The sequence below is a fragment of the Sinocyclocheilus grahami genome, unplaced genomic scaffold (assembly GCF_001515645.1).
Source record: "Sinocyclocheilus grahami isolate Dianchi unplaced genomic scaffold, SAMN03320097.WGS_v1.1 scaffold169.1, whole genome shotgun sequence".
Taxonomy (NCBI): domain Eukaryota; kingdom Metazoa; phylum Chordata; class Actinopteri; order Cypriniformes; family Cyprinidae; genus Sinocyclocheilus; species Sinocyclocheilus grahami.
Window position 1 is genome coordinate 115772 of NW_015505348.1, and position 11151 is coordinate 126922.

General features: G+C 35.3%; 1 protein-coding gene across 1 annotated transcript in view; it reads right to left on the reverse strand.

The window, feature by feature from the left end:
- Nucleotides 1–11151, reverse strand: part of LOC107593343 (RNA polymerase II elongation factor ELL) — a 44745-nt gene that overhangs the window by 16737 nt on the left and 16857 nt on the right. The window contains exons 2-3 of the mRNA XM_016283028.1: nucleotides 3969–4013; nucleotides 3828–3879 (exon numbers count right to left, since the gene is read on the reverse strand). Coding sequence (XP_016138514.1) covers nucleotides 3828–3879; nucleotides 3969–4013 — 97 coding nt within the window. The remainder of the gene's footprint in view (nucleotides 1–3827; nucleotides 3880–3968; nucleotides 4014–11151) is intronic.

Here is an 11151-nt window from a genome sequence, read left to right on the forward strand (position 1 = left end):
GCAGAGGCCCAGTGAACAGCAGCGGGACACACCGCCGAGCTCCAGCTCGGTTTACTCAAGGTTCCTCACACTTGTGTGGCCTGCAGGTGGCCGACTATAAATAACAGGCCGTGTCCGAGGCTCTCTCAGCTCAACGCTTCACTTCGCTTGCTCACCTCACGCAGCACTCTTCACACTCCGACACGAGAGAGACGGCGGCTCTGTTAGCTCTGCCACTTACAATCAGGATTTATATTAGCAGTTATGTTTTTTATTTTGTTGTGTTTTATTACAACGCCTTGGCTGAAACGTTGCAGCTTTAACAGCTTTAAGGAGACGGCTCCTAACTTCAGTTTTTAGATGTCTGCGCTGAGAGAGGGAAAAAACCCCAGCTCTCGAAGGAAGCGCTTGCGTCACAGGCCAAAAAAACATGACGCACTTCAAAGTGCGAAATCCAGCGTGATTAACAGTCAGCGCTAGTAACTTTTAGCGTGGAGTGGCCAAAACTACTGCCTCAATCCACCGGGGGAGCAAACTGTGATTTAAAACTTGAACTTAATTCCCAGGCTATTCTCACCCGTACAGATAAGTGGATCATTACATCTTGAATTAATGTAACAATTAACTGATAAATGGTCAATGTTAACATTTAAATAACAAATGTAATGCATATTTTATTCATTACAAATATATTAAATTGCAAATAATTTTGTCTAAAGTTAGTCATGACAATTAGTGAATAAAATGACAATTAGTCATTGTTACAAGTGACTTATGAAGTATGAAAAATGGATATTCATTTGCTAAAGATTAAATTTAACAGTATTATTCGTTTAAAGGTTTTTGTTTTGAAGTTGTTCGCCAAGGCTACATTTATTTGATACAAATTGCAGTAAAAACCGTAATATTGCTAAATGTATTACAATTTTATTTACTTTTAATCAAAAGAATTACATAGATTTTTTTATAAATTAACCTTTATGAAATTTACCAAAACTTTTTAAAAATTATAATATTTGTATTAAATTTACATTACCGTTCGAAAAGTTGGTGTCGGGGGAAAAAAACAAAAAACAAAGAGTTTAAGTCATGCTCACTTGATTAAAAATGCAGTAAAAACAGTAATATTCTAAAATTACAATTTTATTTACTTTTAAATAAAATAATTACATGTATACATTTTATAAAATACATTTACTAAACTTTTTTCTTTTTAATTACTTTATTAAATTTACACTATTTTTGAAAATTTGTCAATGGTCAGTATTTTATTATGTTTTTAAAAGTCTTGTGCTCACCAAGGCTGCATTTATTGGATTAAAATTGAAATTATGAAATATAATTTTTATTTTTAATTAAAATTACATAGATTTTTATAAATTAAACTATTAATTTACTAAAATTTACTGAACTTTTTTAAATTAAATTTACACTACTGCTCAAATTTGTGGTCAGTATTTTGTGTTTAAAAGTCTCTTTTGGCTCAAAGGCTGCATTTATTTGATTAAAAATGCAGTAAAATCAGTAACATCATTAAAGATTGCAAATTAAAAATAACTACTTCGTATTTTAATATATTTAAAAAAATGTCATTTATTTCTGTGATGCAAAGCGGTGTTTTTTTAGCATCATTAGTCTCATGTCACATGATCCTTCAGAAATCAATCTAATATGCTGATAAAGTAATCATTATAATCTTGGATGAATACAAAAGCACAGCTATTTTTAAAAAGGAACTCTGAAAACTGACTGCATGGTCACTTTACCTTCACAAATTGCCGAACCAATTACTAAAAAAAAAAAAAAAACCTTTTCGGTGAAAAAAAAAAAAAAAAAAAAAAAATCTGCTAAAAATGTACGACCCCGTTTTCTGAACCAGCTCATCTCTAGGAGTGAAAGGGTGACTTCACTGGAGCTTCCTCTGGTCCACAGTAAGAACAAAGCTGCATGTGGAGAACTTCTGCTCCTGACAGGATGCTGCTCATCCCTGGAGAAGAACTTTGCCTTCCTCATTCAGAAAGAGCAGGCCGTCCATGTAACGCTCATGGATGCACCTGCCCTATGGACAAAGGTCAAATGTTGCAGCTGTGCAAATTTCAAGCCAGCCGATTGGTTACCAATGCGAGGCTGATGGGCCTGCAGGAGAAACGCATGTAGTGTTGAGTGTCTCCGCAGACTTTGTTCGGTGCAGCCAAATAAGCTGCACCGAACAAGGTTTCTCCTGCTGTCTGTCTGCTCACAATATGCCACAAAAGCTCTGATACAGCTATGGAGAAACACCGCTTTAATCCAGCAAATAGGCATTCTTATCTCACACGTGACGCAGTGAAGCGTGGTGGAGTGTGAACGTGCAGTTCCTGAGGAGTCAGAGTAAATACACCGCGATAGTCAATCCTAATGATGAAACTCTTCAAATCTAGACACAGACGGTTTGGTGTCTCTGACATCTGACACTAATAAAACAGTACCGTGGTATTACAACACAGGCATCATTTAGTTCCACATTATATCTCGAAGTGCAGTGTAGCTTTTGGCAGATAAAATTATGGCCGATACCAACACGCTGATAATTATTTTACTGTTATGGCCAATAACTGATATATGGCAATTATTTAAATTAATTTATATTAAGTGATTTATTTTAATTTGACAAAATAAAAAAAATCATTTTTTAAAATTATTTAAATAGTGCATAATAAGTGGCTTAATTATACAAATAATTCATAATAAAATATTAAATGTATAAAATACATTTCTAAAATAAAAAAAAATACTACTAATTATGGTATTTTTAATGGTGCCTTTAACTAGGCAAATTAATAGGGATGCACCAAAGTTATTGGCAATATCGATAATTAATTTTTTATGATAGTCAATAACCGATATATGGCAAATATTACATTCCTATATTATTTTTCTAAATAAATTAAGTTTCAAAACGACATGCATTTTTTGTTTTAATAACAATTATTTTCAAAATATGATTATTATTAGTAGTAGCAGTAGTATAATATCGGCTGACAACCGATACACTACCAATTATGCGTATATTATGCTAAATAAATAAAATTACAAAGCTAAATACATTATTTTTGTTTCACAATTAATTCTTTTAATTATTATAATATCAGCTGATAAACGAAAAAAAATTGTCATTTATTTTGGCTAAAACATGAAAATAACTGCTTCATTGGTATTTGCCAGAACTTTTGCCAGATGGGTATCTGCCCAATTTCTGTTCCACTAAAGAAAGAAACGTTTTGAAAGACCGAGTAAATGACAGATTTGTCATTTTACTGACCGAAAGTTTTGGAAACATACACATAAACGTCACCTCTCCAAATCAGAAAACATGGTGGTTTTGTTTGGATGCTTGTAACAATTGCAGTCATGTTTCTGCACATTTACATAAGATGTGCACGCAAGAGAAGTTTAAATGGCTCCGAGGCAGACAAACCACATTCTTCAACATGATGCAGATAACAGCAACATGAACATTTATTAGGCTGTTCACTGTCAGGTCTGGGGTGAGCTTGAGCGCATGAAAAACCAAAACTGGATGCACAAAAAAGCATGTGGGTTCTGATCTCAAGAGAGGAGGACATTTCTAATGCCAGTGTAGGGCATGTGTCCACAGCTACAGGCTACGATCTTAAGACACTTCTTGTCTTATACTTCCAAGAAAGAGATACAAAGTGGAGATAAAAACGCACTGCAGATCCATACTAATGGCCGTCTGTGACTCGATGTTGATTTTGCAAAAACGAGCAGAGGATATTGTGGTTACTGCGATGGATGACTGTGTAGCAGGAAGTCATCAGAAGTCTCAGTGCTTTCGCATTACCTACACAACCAGGATACTTCACAAGAACTGGGGAGAGTCCCAGGGTCACGCAAGGTCTGCAGCTCCATGATGGAACATGACAATAAATGTTTCAAGTTGTTTACGCCCACAAAACAAACAGTTTAAAATAAAATTGCATACTCACCCCTTGGTTTCCTGTGAATCCTATAAGTGGTTTAGCAGTCAGGCCCTTCAAAAAATACAAATAAAAACAAGACAAATTAGTCATTAACCAGTAATGAAAATCAAAACTAAACAGCATTCACATTAAAATGTATTTGTGCATATACATTCTTATATCATGAATATGAACAAGTAACGTAACTTTTGTCACGTAATTAAAATTCTGGTCTCAATTCATAAGTAACAAAAATAATTTATATAAGTCATTAAAATATTATGGTTTCTCAAATCATTAATGTAAAATAGGGGTGGGCGATCTAGCCTCAAATTATATCATGATATTTCAAGAATATTTGTGACAACGATATTTATAATGATATAGAAAAAAAAAATATGGAAGAACGCTTTATTGGTGGTGATTGCAGCTGGCAGGCAACAGCATTTATTAGTGCAAACAAAATGAAGGCCATTTTCCATCCTTTTCCAATGAGCTACTGTCATTGATGACAGACTACCTAATTCGAAGTGTAAATCCATCGTCATAAGGTGGCACTGGCAGCAGCAGCTGTGTGCTCGACTTGAGGCAGACCGATCGGTATATGGCGTCAAAATACCACGAGAGTGACTTGCCACTTTTTAACATCCGTCAAAAATAGGCGAGGCGCCTATTTTTAGCGAAGCGGTGCGGAGAGCCGCTTCTGAAATGTGGCGCGGCTGGTGTAAAAACAAGCATTGAATTGAGTGGCCGCGATCAGCCGGCGAGAGCATCAAAGTGGCCAGAAGTCATTCATTTTCAATATGAGCCGGCGGCGAACAGCGGCAAGAAGCAGCACGTCTTGGACGGTGAGGGTGTCGAGGAGAGTTGAAATCAGGTCAACTTTATGGTAATGAGCTATGACGAGGTTGGGCAGCAACCAATCTGAGTGTAGAAGTCCTCCGCTTGAGAGGATTCCAGAGAACGCAGCCCAGTAAACTTTGGTTCAGACCACATTAGATCCCAAGCATTTTCACGCTAGAACGCTTGTTTTTCAGCGTGAACGCAATTCATTTGCTCAAAACAACACCGATTTGACCAATTGCATTTAGACTACACTTCAACCAGAACAGTTTGTAATGTAGGCTGCGCACAAATTAATGTTAATGTTAAAGACCAAGGCTAGTAAACGTCTCCTATAAACTGCATGTTGAAATTAGGCTAGCGCTTAACCATGAACAAAACCACACAAATGTTTTTTATTGGTTTATTTTGTTAGCAAACATGTAACTATAATTGTTAAAAGTTGTTTTCATCGATCAATTTCTTACTTTCACATTTAAAATATTTCATGATTAACTTATACCGTACTTGTGGTCAGTCTGCACAAGATCAACATGCTTGTTTCCTTCGCGGCTCCTTTAAATACAAGACAAGCATTCGATCTACGTCAGAGCGTCAACAAATGTTTCTACAGCGTTGTTAGCAAGGTGGCCATAGCCGCTGGCGGCAGTATGCATGCATATATATATACACATGCATACATACATACGTATGCATGTACAGTGGCTATAACAAAGTGAAATTTAAGGGGGTCTGAATACTTTCCGTACCCACTGACTGTATGTATGTATATGTATATATATATATATATAAATAAATTCATAATGTAAAAATATTGTATATAAGCAATTTAATTAAAATTACTACATGTACATTTTTTATATTAAAGTAAAAATGACTATATAAATTAATAAGTAGACCTAATGTAAAAATATTTATATATTTTATAATGTTATTAAAATACTCTAATGAATGTAAACATTTAAATATGTAATTAAAATGACAGGATCTGTAAATTAATTACATTGATAAATTTTTTTAATTACGGTTTATCTCAACTTATTCATAAATTTTCTTAGGTAATGTAATTTGTTATAATATAAATAGAGTAAAAAAAATTTAACTTTATAAAAAAAATTTGTAATTGCATTATATTTACATTGATTAATTTTATACTTTTTTATAAATTGTTTATTTAAAAGCTTGTACATATATTACCCTGACTTAAGAAGTACAGTAAATTAAAATAAATACATTTTAAAAACTAATTTTAGACATCAAGCACCGTTTAGAAGGCGAAATTATGAAATGAGGAATTATAACCAGATTTATGTTTTATGCATTTCAAGTTAACAAGCATTGGCATTTCCATTAGTCAAAGCAGTTTAAATTTACAAGATGCTCTCAGATACTTCAAGAAGGGATCAAACAGTCTTCATGCATTTATTGGTGCTTGATCAACACTAGAAATGCAGCCGAAACCTCTACCAAGTGCGGCATAATACACCCCCGAAACCACGTCTGGTATTTCAGATGTCAAACACAGGACGCACAAGTGCAATAAGAGGACGCTTTACAAGTAATTCCCCGCTTGAGCCATGTGGTCCGTTTCCCAATATAAAGAGCTTTAGATCAGGCAAGAGCAGCTTCAGCAGGCACTCAAAAGACTGGAGAATGTGCCAAGAAAACTAAAAAAATAAAAACACAATGAGGTCAACAAATCAGACACATGGCACTCAGTTAAGTCTAGTCTATGACATTTATATAGAACGTTCTGGAATAATTACATACACGAGTGAACTACGTCGACTACATGCCCTTGAGTAGCGCAGACTACTTGAATATGAAAGGTCCAACTCCGGCCATCAGTCTAAAGCAATCATGCCACCTACGACCCACTTCAGACTAAATAATGCATCTTTTATAGACAAGTATTCATCGACATCAAAGCAATTTTCAGTAAACAAGCTAGGTGCATCTCGGGCTGACGGATCAATCGGAGCGCGAGCCACTTTTTACATTAATGTCAGGCCGGAAAAGGCTGATTGCTCTGCTCCATTTATTCAGCCAATCAAACGACTGTGCTTTGGCACTAATTAGTGAGTCAGATGAGCTGGAAACCGTCTGACTGGATGATTCAGACTGAATTTCAGAAAGAAAGAAAAAAGAAAAAAAAAAGGAAAAAAATAGAGCCTGAGAAGAGCTGGTCTGGTTAGGTCGCACCAGTCACTGAGGACTCGTTTCTTGGAAGGAAGTGTTTCTCAAACCACAGAGTAAACAAAACGTGTCATACTTCCTTCCTTAAAGAAAAGCGGAAGATTGTACCAGCGGGGAGGACTGGAGGCGTTTTGGAGCGACAGTAAAGATTTTTAAGATGTCAGCCAAACAGATCCCACCTGTTTTTCACGTTTTATTCGGGTTTGCTAAGACTAGCATCGCAACTATGCATAATTAAGGTTTAGGGTTTGTTTAAGAGGTTGTTAAAGTCAAAGTTTACACTATTTACTTCAACACCCACTGCTAGTGGTGAACAATTAACCCATGGAAGTAGGGGTGGGCGATATGTCCAAATTCTAATCACGATAGGATTAATTTTATTTCACAGTAACTATATATCACGATATAGCCTTGTTAATTTTGCTTTAAATAAGGTCTTTATGATATTACAATTTTTTATACCATATACATTTTATAATTTTTAATCACAAGTGTCAATATCCCAAGAAACTAATACTAGCCTAAATTAAAAAAAAAAAAAATTTAAAACAAAAAAAAAAAGGCAAAGCTCACTGAGGACAAGCAAACAGTCAGCGATTACATAAGAATAAGAAACCATTTACAAGCAACAGGACAAAAAAAACTACAGTAGAATAAATAAGAAATGCTACATATATTGTATAAAGTAATTCAAATGTATGAAAACACTGCATATTCTTCACTGTGTGTAAATTAAATATTTCTTAAAGTTACAAAAGTGATTTAATCAAAAGCAGTGAGAGATTCTCACTTTTGTTGTTTTGTTCCAATGTTACACGTTTTCTTTCTCAACTGTTCGACTTTCACTAAAGACCTAAACTACGGTGTTTACGAGGATACTTGCAAAGGTGGGCATTTTGACACAAGTGCGTGTAATGGTTCAAGGCCTATAAAGCAGCAAAAATAACTCTTTACATGCGCCTCTGACAGCGCTCAGAAACAGTCTCTCAGACGGCATGAGCATATAGTGAAATGAGTTTTCTTTTGCTGCTGATTGCATAACGTTACGTGAGCATGTAAATGCGATAGATGCGGGGGAAAAAATTGTCCTGGCTAGGGCTGCAACAACTAATCGATAAAATCGATTATTATCAATAATGAAAATCGACAACTATTCTCATTATCAATTAGTCAGGTCTGCCCACAGTGCACATCCAACTTCAGTCGGTTGCATCAAATTACAGCTCTGAATAATGCATTTCTATGGACAAAATGCATATCAAAACTAACTATCATATCCTTATCTGTAATAGTCACAAATTGAGTGAGTGAGTGAGTGACGTGACATGTGGCCAAGTATGGTGTCCCATACTCGGAATTAGTGCTCTGCATTTACCCATCCTAAGTGCACACACACAGCAGTGATCACACACAAACCGTGAACACGCACCCGGAGCAGTGGGCAGCCATTTATGCTGCAGCGCCCGGGGAGCAGTTGGGGGTTCAGTGCCTTGCTCAAGGGCACCTCAGTCGTGGTATTGAAGGTGGGAGAGAGCGCTGTACATTCACTCCCCCTACCTACAATCCCTGCCGGTACGAGACTCGAACCCGTAACCTTTTGGGTTATGAGTCCGACTCTCTAACCATTAGGCCACGAATTCCCCGCGAGCATTCACGCGAGCCTTTCCATTTTTGCATAAAGGCCCGCCCTGACAGTCTGCGTTAAGTTGAAATCTTTTCTGAAAGAGCGCCGGCAGGAACACCGAGAGGGAGACAATATTCAGTGCAAAAACATTAATTGTGCTGAAATATCTGTTGTTAAACATTACATTTAGGTTTAAAAGTCAACATGCAGTGCGAGTAATTTATGAGGGTAAGAACTGAAGGGACAGCAGCGTGTAATTGTCTGAATATAAATGTCAGACGCTTTTACAGGATAAAGAAACGACAGTAAGAGACTGACTGTGATCAAAGTGCACGCGACACGTGTTCCTGCAGAACATTACTGTGATTTTAATCGTCTTTATTTTAATTTTCGATCTAGAGATTTAAACTATATTCACTATATAGCCTACAGTGATTTAAAATAGGGATGCACCGATTGACCGGCCATAAATCGGTAACATTTTTAAATTTAAATTTTGACAGATTCCTAAAATATTTGTTTTCTCTTTATTATGACAGGTGGTCTAATAAATTGTTAAGCACTGTATGTTTTCATAGCATTCAGTTGGCACATTTGTTTGAACGACATTGGGCAGAATGTGGAAGAGTGTTTTTGTCAAAAAAATTTAAATTAAAAAAATTGATCCGATTAATCGGAAAAAAAAGAAAAAAAAAAAAATCGGCCATCTAATCAATTATCAAAATAATCGTTAGTTGCAGCCCTAGTCCTGGCAATCTTTAACCAAATTCTAAACATTTGTTTCCGCTCTGGAATGCCAGAAGTCGTTAGCCACGCCCTTCCAACCACTAGTTTGCCGTGAGCGAGAGATGGAGAGCAGCAGCGCTAAAATTAAACCCCGCCCTCTATTCAATTTTCCGTTTCAGATGGAAAAACATCATAATACTGAAGTAGGTAGCAATGTCCGGTTCACGGAGACTTTACGGGATTAAGTGCTGATGAATTTGCTTCTCTGGCAATAATAAACCTTAGCCTTGAGGTTTTCTACTAAAATAAAAGCTTGAAGGTTAAATGTTGGAAAATAAAGAAATGACGACACGCATTACTATAATTTTACATTTGATATGTAATAGCTAGTTATTTTTTTCCTAATTACAGTGAAAGTCTTATTACAATAGTAATTTCATATTTCAATATTTTAACACCTATTATTATTACTTTAAAAGTTATTTTGATAAATTAAATCACAAATTTTATTATATTAAATTACTCTATTATAAACCGAACAGTAATGGTTTCCAACAAGTGTTTATGGACTTCTTAAATTAATTACATTTATTTGTTCAGCCCTACAAACAAGCACAGCAAACCTGGAGCTCTTAAAAACGCATTCTGAAATAGCAATAACATGTCTCATTAAAAAAATTAATAAAATAAAAATCCCAAATTGTGCAGTCCTACTTAATGCGAAAATCCTATATGTTGGCCATTGCAAACTACTTTAATATATTTCATAATTTAATACATTGCATGTTTCAGGCTTTCAAATCAGCTAAAATAACAGCATCTGTACAATTTAGTTCAAGATTTTCACAATTTCATCTCAGCGAGAACATTCACAAGTCAACATGACTTGGGCAACAGGAGTCACAAAGCAGGTAATGCAAACTTGTCCAAATCTGGATTTAAAAAAATGGTCACTCTCTCATCCCATCCAAGCTGAAATTGCAAGACTACAGTAGCATGTTATAATGATTAGGGGTCGACCCGATATGTTTTTTGCAGGGCCGATGCCGATTATTACAGATCAAGTAGACTGATAAGACACAGGCGTATATGTCTGGTGTAAAAATAAAAATTAAGGTCAAAATTAGGAATAACAAGGGCTCTGACAAAAACTGCCTTCCCTGGTGTTGGTTGTGTAGTACTCCCACACTGCACTTCCTACTCTTGTCTTCCTCTGTGCATCCATCTGCAATAAGGGTAATATAAAGAGAGAGGCCACTGTATGCTTCATGATTAAGCCTATGAATACTGTACTACAGCTAAAAAGCTTGGGGAAATGCAAGTATTAGGCTTCAATAATTTAAATGTTAGAAATGTATGTGTAATAGCATAGCCTCTCATAATTCCTCATTTTCTGATGACTAAAACGTAACCTACAATAGTAGAGGTGACTAGTCAATTCATCATCTAATGCACAATGGATTAACTTTAAAAAAAAAATTATAATAAGTGTAAATAATTTAATTGTCTTCATAGCTATATTGTAGAAGTTAAGACTGCAACTATTTTCATGAAACCATAACACTAATAGCCTTTTACAGGCACACTTAGTTCAATAGCCTATTGAAATGTCTTGGCCTGTGAGAAGAAATTTCAGTTAGTTTTAATTTACAGTACAGTGCAAATGAAGGCATAAATAAATTTAATGTATCTTTTAATCAAATGCGAGTTAAACTATTTTTTTTGGCAAACAAAGGGTTTACTATTAAAATTAAAACATGGAAGAAATGGCATATTGTGTGATTATTCTTTTAAACAAAAGTTGTAATAATTGTTGTAGTA